The sequence below is a fragment of the Sinocyclocheilus anshuiensis genome, unplaced genomic scaffold (genome assembly GCF_001515605.1).
Source record: "Sinocyclocheilus anshuiensis isolate Anshui unplaced genomic scaffold, SAMN03320099.WGS_v1.1 scaffold54, whole genome shotgun sequence".
Lineage (NCBI taxonomy): Eukaryota > Metazoa > Chordata > Actinopteri > Cypriniformes > Cyprinidae > Sinocyclocheilus > Sinocyclocheilus anshuiensis.
This window is the reverse complement of record NW_015547654.1, coordinates 1,037,218-1,051,365: the sequence shown is the minus strand read 5'-3', so window position 1 is coordinate 1,051,365 and position 14,148 is coordinate 1,037,218. Positions and strand designations below refer to the sequence as shown.

The 14,148-nt window shown below is 36.6% G+C and overlaps 3 protein-coding genes across 4 annotated transcripts in view; 2 read left to right on the top strand and 1 right to left on the bottom strand.

The window, feature by feature from the left end:
* Positions 1-3,682, bottom strand: part of pag1 (phosphoprotein membrane anchor with glycosphingolipid microdomains 1) — a 56,693-nt gene extending 53,011 nt beyond the window's left edge. The window contains exon 1 of the mRNA XM_016504339.1: positions 3,393-3,682. The gene's annotated coding sequence lies outside the window, so the exon portion shown is untranslated. The remainder of the gene's footprint in view (positions 1-3,392) is intronic.
* Positions 3,683-7,041: 3,359 nt separating this feature from the next.
* On the top strand, positions 7,042-9,094 carry LOC107702080 (39S ribosomal protein L53, mitochondrial-like). Of its 2 annotated transcripts, none has more exons than XM_016504274.1 (4): positions 7,042-7,078; positions 7,634-7,725; positions 8,719-8,831; positions 8,920-9,094. In XM_016504274.1, exons 2-4 carry the CDS (start codon positions 7,634-7,636, stop codon positions 9,036-9,038), a joined length of 324 nt encoding a protein of 107 aa, XP_016359760.1. In that variant the 5' UTR covers positions 7,042-7,078; the 3' UTR covers positions 9,039-9,094. The 2 variants fall into 2 exon arrangements, with proteins under 2 accessions (XP_016359760.1, XP_016359759.1); XM_016504273.1 differs by having other exon boundaries at positions 7,065-7,086.
* An 811-nt stretch (positions 9,095-9,905) lies between these two features.
* Positions 9,906-12,136, top strand: LOC107702112 (fatty acid-binding protein, adipocyte-like). The gene is made up of 4 exons (XM_016504338.1): positions 9,906-10,085; positions 10,251-10,426; positions 10,516-10,617; positions 11,391-12,136. The coding sequence occupies exons 1-4, from the start codon at positions 10,013-10,015 to the stop codon at positions 11,442-11,444; spliced, it is 405 nt and encodes a 134-aa protein (XP_016359824.1). The 5' UTR covers positions 9,906-10,012; the 3' UTR covers positions 11,445-12,136.
* The last annotated feature ends 2,012 nt before the right edge of the window (positions 12,137-14,148 follow it).

The window sequence follows — 14,148 nt, the reverse complement described above, 5'->3', positions numbered from 1 at the left end:
TTCCTGTTTCCTTGACTACAAATATACTTGGGTCACTGACATTCCCATCACTGACCTACCTGCACAAGTATGTTCTCTACAATCACTGAATCAAAGCAGCTCAGATGTTTGCATCCTGGTTGTCTGTTACTTAATGATCATTAGCAGAACAACTGGTTTGATTCAATTTACTCACACTGAACATCACATCTAATCTCCTGTGTATCTTAGCAAACGAGCGCTGAACAGTAACATTAAAGGAATAGTTCACCCAAAAATGAACATTTGCTGAAGATTTACTCATCTTCAGGCCATCCAAGATGTAGACGAGTTTATTTCTTCATCAGAACAGATTTGGAGAAATTTAGCATTACATCACTTGCTCACCAATGGATCCTCTGCAGTGAATGGGTGCCGTCAGAATGAGAGACCAATCATCTGATAAAAACATCACAATAATCCACAAGTAACCCACATGACTCCAGTCCATCAATTAACATCTTGTGAAGTGAAAAGCTGCATGTTTTTTATGTATTCATCATTAAGGCGTTTTAACTTTAAATTCTCACTTCTGGCCAAAATACTCCATGATAACGCTTCCTCCAGTGAAAATGTTAATCCCCTGTTGTCTTCTCACATCAAAATCCACCCACATATTTTTTTAGAACTGTTTTGGACTGTTTTCGCTTGTATTATTTCTCTTCTGATTCAAATGAGACAACTTTCTCACTGGAGAAAGCAATATTATGGATAGAGGACTCATATTATAGATGGAAACAGCAGTTTGAAGTTGGAAATGTTTTAATGATGGATTTGTTTCTTACATACACATTAATTGGACTGGAGTCATGTGGATTACTTGTGGATTATTGCAATGTTTTTATCAGCTGTTTGGACTCTCATTCTGATGGCACCCATTCACTGCAGAGGATCCATTGGTGATGCTACATTTCTCCAGATCTGTTCAGATGAAGAAACAAACTCATCTACATCTTGGATGATGAGAGAGTACATTTTTAGCAAATATTCATTTTTAGGTGAACAATTCCTTTAAGTCCAATGATAATGTACAGAATATCCATTTACGCATTGGGGATTATATTCCATTAGGTCACGTTATCCCCATTGTATCCCAAAAGCCCCATTTGACAGGATTTAGCACAACCCCCTACAGAACAGAGCCACAGCTGTAGAAACATCCATGAATCCAATCAAATGTTTCTCAATAGTAAAAACAGCTTCAGACTTCACAGCTCAAACTAGTTCTGTTCCAACCCTTTGAGGGAAACTTCACTCTCTTTTACTCCCACCTTTTCTTTTGACATTTATGAGCAAAACTCCATGAAGCACCAGAGCCATGCTAACCGAATTCAAAAGCCTTTTTTCCACTTGTGCTCATTTGCACTGGTTTTGAGAAACAGCTCCAAGGCCAGAACAGAGTCCAAAGTTCCAACAATAAAAATGTTTCTGACATTGCTTTGTTGTGCCAAGGCATGCAATCTGAATTCTGCTATACAATAATCAGTCTGGGGAACCTCCAGTGTAAAGGACAGGTGCAGACAGAGAGTAAAACCTGCCACTGCTGCAGAGCTGAGAGTGCCAGCAGTGGAACGGAGCCTGAAGCTACGCTCAGCCAACCAGGAAAACACTATCTGTCTAATAAACATGTGAGGCAGGGCTTCTGTCCCGAGTGTTTGACCTCAATCCAACTGTTTTTGTGTCTAGATGCCTCTTAGATGCTGGGAAACCGATGGATTCAAACAATACATTGTGATCCTATATTTAAACCTGCTACGCTGTCTGCATTCATAGCTGTCATGCCGCTTTTATGTCGCAATGGGCTTTATTTTGTGCTGAGAGGGTACATTTACAGTGCATTGATATTTACAGACTTGCAGATAACCATCTGCCAGATAATCTATGTAATGATGAGTTACGTGTGATATGTGTTTAGCCTTTGTCATCTCGTGGGCATTACCTTTGGCACTATTCTGACCAGGAAATGGTTAAAGATCAGTTGTATAAAGTGAGCATGCGGAAAAAAGATCTCTTTATTTGTTTAAGATAAAGTGGAAGAAGACTAAAATGTCCAGTGCTTGTCTCCTTAGCAATATATTCATATATGTTTGACATTTTATTTACACAAGTTACTTATTACTTATTACACAAATCAAAGGTCTTCATCTGCCTTTTGATCAAATCATAAAAGTATAAATACAGTATGATGTGATGCTCATTTGCAGGGCCATCCTTAGCTGATGCGGGGCCCGGTGCAAGGTAGGGAGCGGACACGCCCCTAAGGACGGCCCTGCTCATTTGTTTTGACCAGGCTAAAAATTGCTTGAATATACTTCTGATGAACAATGAACATGTTCAAAGTCTTTTTTTTTTTTTATATTTTGAAAAGACTCATTTACACCTGAGTGTCAATATTGTGTTTGATTTTTAATTCCATAAATTGTTACCTTTTTTAAAATGCCACATTCTGGTCACATAAAACTAAGCAACGCTACAGGATTAATAATAATAACAATAATAATAATAATAATGACAATAATGATTAAATAAGATTTAAAAAATAATTTAATAATTGTTTGAAAAAATACAGTTTAAAATTTTTACAATATAAAACAGTTTTTTTATAATTACCTTGAAAAATATGAAAACTTTTTTGAAACATACTCATGTATTGAGTAACACTAGCTTGCTCTGTTCTTTTTCTATTCTATCTGTTTTCTTTTTATTTATTATATGAAAAACCTTGCTACGTGTACTGTATTAAGCTAACTGAGACTTGTTATAGCATTTGCATATCATTGCTCTTTTGTTGATTTTTATTGCTTCCATTGTCCTCATTTTTAAGTTGCTTTGGATAAAAGCGTCTGCTAAATGTAAATGTATTGAAATGTATTTAGTACTTTACTACTATTTACAGCCATTAAATCAAAATGATAATAAAAAGTATGTTCATACAGTATCTCAAATCTGAACAAATTATTCTATATGCATAGGTAAGAGAAGATTTCATGTATGGAACTATGGCTCTCACTGTCTTTAGATTATTGTTTACATGTTGGATTCATTCTTGTTTAAGCTAAATCACGTTAGTTGTGTTTAAATATTCCATGTCTCTTATCAACACATGACTCGCGTCTATGTAATAACATGTTTAAAACGATTTATCCATACTTACTCACACCATCAATACCATTCTGTTACATTCCACTTTTCCCTCAGTCGGTATGCAGGGAATTTGTCGTATAGATACAGTGTCCGTCTGTCTTCTCTCACGCGCGCCACACAACATACATGAGAGAAGTTCACATTCTCATTACAGATATTTCTCTCTCCGCGCAACTTTTCCAGTCATGTAGGCTAATGTTCGGGTGGGCTGTTATTCAAGGACCACTTACCTCAGACGACCATCCGTGGATCAGCTGTTTCTCCGCTCTCGGGTTTATCTGATCAGCGCAGGTTCGGCGGACTCACCGCAGCTCTCAAACAACATGCCGTATTTACAAACGATCACAGAGGACACGGTGTCAGTGAGGCTGAGCTGCATGCACTGCGATGTGTACCACACACACACACACACCATACCGGTCCGGTGCTGCTGTGACTCTGTGGCCGCGATCCTCCGCTACTCTTCACAGATGCAGAGGGGTTGAGAGACAGATCCCAGCAGCGCAGTGTGTCACGGGATCTGTAGTTCTGCGCGTGTGGCTACCGCAACAAAGCAGCGCAAGTGGGTGTGTTCAAGGTGGCTGCTTTCAGTTTGTGCTGTGTGGATGGCATTTAAAATAAAAATAAAAATAGGGCTATGTTTTAAAAATAACAATATTTTATGTTTTAAGGTGTTTTAGAGCAAGGATCTTTAACCCTTCTCTGCATTTTTTTTCTTTTTTTTTTCCTTCAAATTAAGTGGTGCATTTTACAGGAATAGTTGACCCAACAGAGAAAATTTGCTTAAAAGTTAATCAATCTTGGGCCTTCCTTGAAGCAGTTGAGTTAGTTTCTTTTTCCGGATTTAATTTGGAGAAATTTTGCATCACATAACTTGCATAACAATGGATTCTTATGGGTGCCATCAGAATGAGAGTCCAAACAACTGATAAAAAAAACATCACAATAATCTATTAAAACTGTTGCTTCTGGCTAAAATATGAGTTCATAATCCATAATAACACTTCCTCCAGTGAAAAAGTCATCCCATATATGTTTAGAACCTGTTTAGTGCATTTTTCTCTCCTGATTCAGATGAAACATTATAGAGGGTTCATATTTTGGTCAGAAGACACAGTTAAAAACATCTTGATAGATTTGTTTCTTAAACAGATGTTAATTGATGGACTGGAGTCGTGTGGATTACTTGTGGATTATGGTGATGTTTTTATCAGCTGTTTGGACTCTCGTTCTGACGGCACCCATTCACTGCAGAGGATCCATTGGTGAGCAAATGATGTAATATTTCTTAGGATGACCTGAGGGTGGGAAAATGTGACTTTTGGGTGAACTATTTCTTTAAGCTAAGCCTTTAATAATGCTTAGTTCCATATTAATGTATTTTACTTAATTATGATGCTTACACTGAAAGGCCATTCAAGTAATATTTATTGATATATAGTCTACAAAGTCATTTATTTGTACATTACATTTTATCTTGACTTAAAATATGTTAATGTGAGAAGGACAGAGAAACATTTACCTGAACATTATCTTTAGTTTTAGCTAACTTAATATTGTAACTTAAAATTGTAGTTTGTTGCATATTGTGTTTTATATGCTAAATAAACAATATATTTCAACAATTCAAAATGAATATGTATAGAATTGCAGGATAGTATAGGATTATAGTATAATAATAACAACAATAATGGTAATAATAATGATACATTCTTTATTCAGTGCCTGATTTCTAAACACAGTACCCAATGCTTAGTGTCTGACTTCTTGGGGAGCATCCAAATTTATACTTCGAACAAGAAGCAATGACAGCAATACCAAAATAACTTTTAACATGCATTATAAAATGCTGACCCCTCCCTTGAGCGTTCTGCCTTATTGTTTGTGCTTCAGTGCTGGTAGCTTTCTTTATTTTGGATGAAATGGTGGCAGGAGTATTCATTGTCATTGTTTCAGTAAGGAAAGAGAAACTTGTTTTTAGAAAGGGCTTGATAGGAAGTTCACCCTTCAAGCTCATGTCTAAATATAGTTCTAATGTGACCACAACTGTGCGCTTAATTGTTCAGGAAAAAACCCTTTGGTCATCAGAAGCATGAGAGCTGGCCTTAGTAAAACTCTAGTGCATATGTGAGTGACAAAACATTTTTGGCACCATCAGAAACAGTCGACTTGTTAGTTGCTCATAAAAGTAACATTGATTTGTTATGTGAAAAACTGCACGCTGACTCAGTCCTGATGATACACGCACATTTCTCACTAGTGTGCACATTTATTTAGCTGTAGAAGTGTCACAATAATAAATAGCCCTAAGGCAGAGGCACAAATATTGATATTGTTCATGATAATGTACATCATTTATATTGGTCTAGCAGAGTTATGTAGGTCTGTAAATAAAATAATTAATATATGTATCAAAATTATCGCTGTTAAATTTGTTTTATACGTGTGCTGGTTGAAATACTGTTCATTTAACTGTTAAAACTGATCAGAGAACACTAGTCATATATGAGCATATTAATAATATTCATAACTTCAGTTTTGAGGGCTTATACAGCTTATGTCTATACTTCTGAAATTTAGCTCAGCTCAGATGTTCTTCAGCGTGATATAACTTTAACTACCCATCTGTGTCAGAAATAGCTACAAGTATTTTGTTGTGCTTGTCAGATTGAGGATTCAAACTCCTTAAATAAATAATTTCAGGATAGGCAGTGCATTCGATTTCAACTCTTTCATGTTTCTGTTCTTACAACATCTCAAATTAAGGGAGTGTACAAAATTTAATGTTTTTAAAAGGCAATTATCAATGACACAGTTGCCAAGGGCTGCAGTATAAATATATAAGTTATGGAAATCATCTCGATAATATGGGCAGTTTGTCTGATTTTTGATATAATGACATGATTTACATGATTTCTTCTTGAAAGTGCATTTGAACAAATTAACATTGATGATTGTCCACAGATTATGCATGGGTGTGTGAAGGAAGATATAGCAAGATATATCTATGGCAACACTATCCACTTGCGCCATCTACTGGATGTATTTCATGATTTGTCAATAATATGTTTTGCACGCAGATCTCTAAAAAAAAATACACATAACGTGTAAAATACTCATAAAGTTGAATAGTTTTTTTATGAACTTTTTTCCCCCTATTTTTTTTTTTTTGCGATATTTATTTGCAATAATGACAATGAATCCCAGAGATTCAGATAATTTAATTAAATCAATTTAAAGCATTTTATGTAACAGGCACAGCTGCTTTTAAAAGAAAAGTACAGATACTTAATTAAAATTATATTTTAAATTATATTTGATCAATTAATTATTTTTATAAATATTGACATGAGAATGAACGAATGAATAAATAAATTAAATAAAGAAATAAATGAAAGCATGGGCTCATATTTTTGAGCTTAAAATTGTTTGTATGTTCTGCTTGGGAAAAAAACTATTGCTTCGATGAAAATAATATGAAATATTTTTTATAAATATTGACAATCTAAGAATGAATGAATGAGTGAGTGAGTGAGTGAGTGAGTGAGTGAGTGAGTGAGTGAGTGAGTGAGTGAGTGAGTGAGTGAGTGAGTGAATGAGTGAGTGAATGAATGAGTGAAAGAATGAATGTATAAATAAAGAAATAAATGAAAGCATGGGCTCATATTTTTGAGCTTAAAATTGTTTGTGTGTTCTGCTTGGGAAAAACAATTGCTTCGATGTGGGGAATCAGTTGCTTCGGTGAAAACATATTCCCCTTTAAAACAATGCTTTCGTTTCGTCAATGTTTCCATAGTTTTTATTGCACATTTTATTTATTTTAATATCGCACTTCTTTTAACGCTTTCATATTTTACGTAGCCAGCCCGGCTGCATACGTCATCACATCAGCAGGTTAAAGGTCATGTAGGAAAAGATGGCGGCGTCCAGAGATCGCAAACCGGAAGTGCTGCGTTAGAGTGTTTTGGGCGACAGATTAGCAACAACTGTACCGTGGATGCAACTATCATGGGTGAAAGTAATGGGTTACTTGAGTTACGATGTTAGGGAGTATATCCCAGCCCCTATGAGATGCTTTAAATGTCAAAGAATGGGACATACTGCAGGACAATGCAAAGGAAAATTAAGATGTGCTAGATGTGGGGGGGAACATGAATATGGCAAATGTGATAAAGATGCAAAAACCAGATGCTGCAACTGTGGAGGAGAACATAGTGCTGCTTTTGGAGGATGTCCTGTTCAAAGACAAGCTAGAGAGGTACAGAAGTACAAGATAATAAATCAAGTGTCATATGCTGATGCAGTTAAAAAGGTTAAGGAAAGTGAACTAGCTAGATCTAAAGGTACTCATGTAGCAAGCAACACAAACCTGCCTGTGGGAAGACGGTCAATTGAGATTCCAACAGTAGGTGGCGGTATGCACCTGAACAAGTTGGTTGCGACCCGCCAATAAAACCAGAGAGAGAGAGAGATGGCGGCGTCCAGGGGAGCGATAGTGTTAAAGGCTGTTAAGAAAATTACTGTACAGTTTTGCCCATTTGAATCTAATGTCCGCTCCACAAGGTAGGAATACTGTACATACCTCAATTTACTTTAAGTGTTGAAGAGGTCTGTCTAGTAAAGTAAATCTTGTGCATGAGCATGACTTCATCAGCCGCGCTGTCCTCCTGTAATAGCGGTCAAAGGAACGGAGTATATGATGCTAATTATACTTATTTAGATGTGTTTTGAATGTGTTTCTCAGTTCATAGACATTAGTTTTCAATGTTCACAGCAGCACTCGCCACTGCTGGACTGTTCTCCACACTCGACATTTAACATCGGAGGACCAAAATGCACTAACGTTATACGCAGATTATGTGCGATAATACGCAGATTGATCGTTAAACGTTCTATGAACGTGCTTATGACACTGCGAGTAAATGCCATAGATCGTGATGCTTACCTTAGCTCTCACTACTTAGTATTTTCTACTGTGAAATCTCTGGCGCCGCTCTCAGTCTAAACGCGGTAATTGCAGCAGGCTGTCAAACTGTTTTGAACTAGTACAACTAGCATGATCGGACTAGTATTTTTTCGTACTATTCTTGCAGAATATGCTGTGCACAGTTGGCAAATTGTAATGATAATGATATATGCCATTCGCATATACCGTGATGAAGTCACGTAGCATACTAATGTTTGATATGCTTATCATGGAAAATGTTTTACTTGCTATACTATGAAAAATATATAGCATACAGTTTATACTGTACATTTTTTTTTTTTTGTAAATAGCAAGCTAGTAGGCAATTCTAAACATTCATAATATCTGAAGCAGGCTCCATGGCAATTCCAAATGTACTTTTCTGGATCCGAATGGTGATTTAGTGTGCAATTATGTCAGTAAAATCATCTGTCATTAAATGATTTTAAAAGTTTGGGGAAAGCTATCTTAAATGGCTCTTTAATCTGTTTTCGATAACAAACTGCCCACTTCGTATCTTATGAAGGTATAATTAAAAGCGTAAATCCATCACATCTCTTGCATTTCTTTTGTCTGCTTCCTTCCTACAGAGAGTTTCTCATTGTGGTCGGGTCTGAAAAAGCCAGAGCCACAAATATGAACTGTGAAGTTATCCCAGAAGTAAAGCATGACCGATCAGAGCCTACGATTGACATCACATTTTGTGAGTGACTAAACTGTAACTCTATTATTGCAAAGGAGCGTACGGCATAGTGTCACTGTATAATGCATGTCATGGTGGTCTTTCGCAGTGGATGGAGAGAGGCTGCTGATGAAGGGATCCAGACTAACCACACAAGAATTGCTCTCAGCCTTGCAGACCCGATGCAGTGCTAAAGACCCTCAAGCTAAAGCAGGAGACAAAAAGTAGTCTAGTTCTTTTGTATTTATATGTCTGTGGATGTGTAATAAAATTGTTATCTGTCATGTCTTTGAGTTGACTCTCACTTTGTCCTCTATAGTTTTGGTTGGGCTTTTGAAGTAAATTAACAGGCCTCTATATTCAGACACAGGAAAGTCTCTACTTATGCATTATCCCACTATTACATATGTGGAAAAGTTTATTTTTACATCACATCCATGTAATTAATGCCTGACATTTAGTGCAAGAATTTCTGAGAGGTATAGGTATGTTATTCAACACGTCTTAGTCCTTTTAAAGAATAGTATACAGTGTATACTAGACAGGATCCAGTAAATAGCATATTAGTATTTCATTCTAAATGTAACGAAATATGCAGTGTTTGAAGCAGGACACTATAATGCTCAGATTAGAGATTGGTTTTCATGTTCTGTATCCAAATGAAAATATGCCTGTGAATTAGCATATGTTAACATATTGCCTACAAAATCTCGAAGTTTCAGAGTTGTTTTGTCTATATTAGTGATTATAAGCACGTTATTACGTAGTTATTAAAGTAAAAATATATCTTGTGTGTGCAGTCAGCCACTGTGAGGAAAGGTCATACCTTTAGTCGGGTCTCATATTTGGTCAAACACGTCATTATAAAAATATTAAGTCTATCCGTGTGCATAACCTTTGTGATTGCTGTTCTCTGACCCAGTAAATGTTATTTGACCGTTTTTGTGGTCCGAAAAACGCGAACCTTTCCCGAGTTCTGAGTTGCGTTTGCAGGCGGGAGTTTGAGGAACTCCGAGTCCGCACAGTGACGCTGGATCATCTGATTGGCTAGTGTCAACACGCACGTGCTGGAGGAGCTGTTGAAAAAGCCTGCAGTCATTCGATCAGACCAGAGCAGAATAAATCTGAGCTTTGACCTGTTGCTTGAGTGACAGGGAACATCATCATCACCATCATCATCATCATCATCATCATCCGGGAAAATGGTTGACAAATTCGTGGGAACTTGGAAGATGACCACCAGCGAAAACTTTGACGAGTACATGAAGGCTCTAGGTATGATTCATTATTTAGTAACTTGCAAATATTTCCAGTTTGCTAAATGCAAAAGAAAAGTTAAACCATTTTTTTTCTAGTTTTAACATATGCATTAAATATACTGTTGATTGTCATTAATATAAAGCTGTTTCGTGAATGAAAGAAGTGCATTTCCTTTTTCAGGTGTGGGTTTCGCTACTCGTCAGGTGGGAAACCGGACCAAGCCCAACTTGGTCTTGTGTGTGGATGATCGGGGGCTCATATGCATGAAGTCGCAGAGCACCTTCAAAACTACTGAGATCAAATTTAAACTCAATGAGTCATTCGAGGAGATCACCGCGGATGATAGAAAGACTACGGTTTGTAATGGAATAGGCGGAATATTTGCGTTGGTGTGAAGATCTTTATCATATGAAATTAACAGGCTCTTCTCTCTCTTTATCCGCAGTCTGTTGTGACTCTTGACAACGGCAAACTTGTGCAGAAACAGACCTGGGATGGCAAAGAGTCGACGATAGAGAGGGAGGTGACGGATGGGAAATTAGTAGCTGTAAGGATGCTCTTTTATTTATGAAAAACACGTTATAATATTGGTAATGACACAAATGGCATAACATGATGAAAGATAATAAGATAAGATAATTGCTAATGCAGTTTTAAAACTGTTGTTGAACTATGTGTATATTGACAAAATTCACAGGAATTTAAAATCTGAAAATAATTCTATCGAAATTACAGTTTGCACTTTTATAAAACATTTAATAAAATTCAACATTATTATTCAATAATAGTATATATAGTATTATATTTGACGTTACGAATAATAATTATTATTAGCTTTGGTTATCATATTTCCATATATTATTATTCAGAGAAAACTGAAAATATTAGTAAACTTTTAAATGGTGATATCTGGGGTCAGAAAGGTAATGGAAGCCACTATATTGGAAGATACTTTTTTTTTTTTTCTCTCAATTCTAAAATATTTCTTCTGCTAGAATTTGCTCTTTGTGAGTGCAATATCTAATGGAAATACATTGGTGCAACAAATACAAAATAAATAAATAAACAAAAAAGTGGAAACGCATGTTTAACTGAATGTGAATCTGACTTTTAATTTGAAACACATTTTTCAAATGTAATAATTTTAAAGCTGATAGGGTAGTCCAATATAAATGGGAATAGTTTAGAATAATACAAAGTAATGATGGCTAACAACTATTTTTCTGTGTTATAAATTCTGGTTAAATGTACAGAATAGTTTGTTTTCCCATTATTTGAGTGCTTTCTCCGTTAATTTTATAACCATATTTCTCTTTTCAGAAATGCATAATGGGTGACGTGGTGGCTGTGAGGACATATGTGAAGGAGGCATGAAGTTATCCAATCTGGATTTGAAGATGCCAGGCTCAGTTCAATGAGCAAAAAGCCAAAGTGAAATGTTATTTCTCTACTGAAAATCTCTTATTTTTGACACCAAAGCAAATGCGTGCTGATCATTTTAAAATGCATTTATTATCAGTCTTTATGGTGCTTTGAATAAAGTTGTTTTTATTTGCCTTCAGCTGAGTTGTGGTTTGTTGATCCCTGCTGTTTTAACATAGGCTTAGTCAAAATGCATGTGTCAACAGTTTAAAAAAATCTAGGCCAGAGATTTAACGTTCACAGTAAGGTGTGTATGCTATGAAAGATATCACATAATACAAGGTGTGAGATGATTAGGCCACACCTTCTAACGAATAATATGATTATGTTCTGAACAGTCACATATGTCACATCTATAAAAACATCCAAGAAATCCCCAAATTAACCACTTTCCCTTCAGTTTGCCTGCTAGCATAGTCTTCCATCTTTTGGAACCCTTACATATTTGTTAACATTTCTCAAAACCTGACAAAGTGTTAATAATGGTTTAATTATTCACATTTCGTAAGATTTTGGCTAGTAATCAAAAGGATAAAGCACTCCTTAAGGAGCAACAACTAAAGTATTCTCTCAGCATTAAATTATGTAGAGTCTGTTACTTCATGATTTGTTGTTCATATGTTTCTGGCCATTGTTAATCTCTGGATATTAATAAACAAGGTTGTGATATTTAACTGTATCCTGTACTGTCTATTTTTTTAAAAGCTTCTCTCTGAAACATTCTTCTCTAAAAACGAGAGTTAACATCTTGGTGAACTGATCATGTGATTTATCTTCATTAAACTATTCAAAATAGTTCTTGCATGCCCATGTCTTTGTAGCCCTTCACCTCAGTAGAATGAAGACAACAAGAGAGTTAAACTACTGTTACAGTGGACTGTGTTCAAGGGTACAGAGGATGTGTATTTCTTTCCTCCTTTTAGTAGAACATTTCCCTTTCTGAACATAGTTTTAGCATGCGTAACGAAACTGGAACACAGCGAGTCCCCAGAGTCATTCCTTTTGACCTACACAAATAGCAGAGAATGTTCCACCAGTGGCTACTTTCCCAGGACAGGAAAGTGTAGAGATACACTGATTGTAATTGACTGCAAAAACAGCAGGTGGGTTATGGGCCAGCTCTCTCTGTACAGCCTATTCAATAAAAACAATGCTTTTACCTGTACAAAGTTTAAAAGGTGGAAGGGTGGTACTGGAAATGTGTTTTGTATGCATATCAATTTTATCATTATTCTTTTTTTTTCAGGTACATTTTTATCACATTCTAATTCTAACACAGCGTTTCCTAGCTTATTTGACTTGGGTTTGGCCTGATGCGCTCTCATTGCCATGCTGAGATCAGAAGAGCTGAGCATATGGAATGATTTACTTCATATAAAGATGTTTATTATCATACTAAAGGAGCCAAAACTCAGGGAAGTTAGATTACAAGCAATAGGTTTCATGTTTGTTATTACAGAATTAAGGGAAAAGTGCTGTTGCCCCAGTTTTATGTAAGAGTTGTAAGACCAAGACATTAAAGTTCCTCTGAAATGCTTAAAAACACGCAGCTTTACTATATGTGTTGACGTCATTTTAACTGAAACAGGAAGACAGGGCGGGACATATCAAGCAGCCCTGCCCCTTTTTAAAATAGCCAATAGCGTTCGTTTATATCACAGCTTGGGCTAGAGCCGTTCAGAGCCGTTGGGCTCCGTAAAGTCGCATTTGACAGGGTATGGCAGCCACAATCTCATCCATATTGATATAAAATATAACATTCTGTGTAGAATTCAAATAGCTCCGATACATTTTGTGGTCTGCGCCGACTCGCGCATGTGATCCGCTCCGTGCTATCGTGTCTCTGGACCGGAGTTTCCATTGTGTTGTGCTAATTTCATTGTGTTGCAGCTTATTTCCATTGTGTTTTGTTAATTTTGTTGTGTTGCAGCTTGTTTCCGTTGTTCTTTCCTTACGCTGGAACAGACAATGCTGTTGTACAACCGTATTGACCTGTGTCTGAGACCAGGGCCAAGGTTACAGTCCCTCAAAATGCAATAAAACAGATTCCTCTGTTATTCTCATATCAATAGAGCCTCTTTTACACGCAGTCAAGGTTATAAAACCTAAAGAGACCTGCATGCTTATCCGATAATAGTCATTGCATGTCTGGCATGTTTGTAATGTTCTATAATTTATCAATGTTACTCATCCTGAGGCCTACCATGACCTTTCTGTTTTAATTTGTCAATTCATGCCTGCACAACAGTAGCTGATATGTTGTTGCAAAATGCTTTGATTTGCAAATCAATCTGTCAAAATAGCCGCTGAAAGGGATTTGGGTTCACTTCGGTTGCCTGGTGGGAATCAGGGTTGCTATGTGTCAGTTGAGTTAGGGCTGATATCAGCAGGGGCTTCTGGGAAGCCTGTTGCTATGCAACTAGCTTATTGGGCTCCAGCTCAGAGCATAAAGAGCTACAATGGTCACAGAAGGAGGGACGTCTGTGGCCGGCCAAAGAATCCATTTATTATTACATACTTGCAAGAAACTGGGCTGGGAGATTGGAGTGCACAGCTGACCTCATGCTTTAGCAGTCTTGAGAAATGGCCGCAAATGCAAGGAATCTTTCTCTTATTGTCCAACAATAAATGAATGACAAAATAAAATGGGGAAAGA

What these genes read in the sequence shown, in the direction of transcription:
- LOC107702080 (XM_016504274.1), top strand. Translation starts at nt 7,634, where the DNA reads ATGGCGGCGTCCAGGGGAGCGATAGTGTTAAAGGCTGTTAAGAAAATT. An exon ending in TCTAATGTCCGCTCCACAAG is followed by an intron (nt 7,726 to 8,718) that starts GTAGGAATACTG and finishes TCCTTCCTACAG; the next exon opens with AGAGTTTCTCATTGTGGTCG. An exon ending in TACGATTGACATCACATTTT is followed by an intron (nt 8,832 to 8,919) that starts GTGAGTGACTAA and finishes GGTCTTTCGCAG; the next exon opens with TGGATGGAGAGAGGCTGCTG.
- LOC107702112 (XM_016504338.1), top strand. Translation starts at nt 10,013, where the DNA reads ATGGTTGACAAATTCGTGGGAACTTGGAAGATGACCACCAGCGAAAAC. An exon ending in CGAGTACATGAAGGCTCTAG is followed by an intron (nt 10,086 to 10,250) that starts GTATGATTCATT and finishes TTCCTTTTTCAG; the next exon opens with GTGTGGGTTTCGCTACTCGT. An exon ending in CGGATGATAGAAAGACTACG is followed by an intron (nt 10,427 to 10,515) that starts GTTTGTAATGGA and finishes CTTTATCCGCAG; the next exon opens with TCTGTTGTGACTCTTGACAA.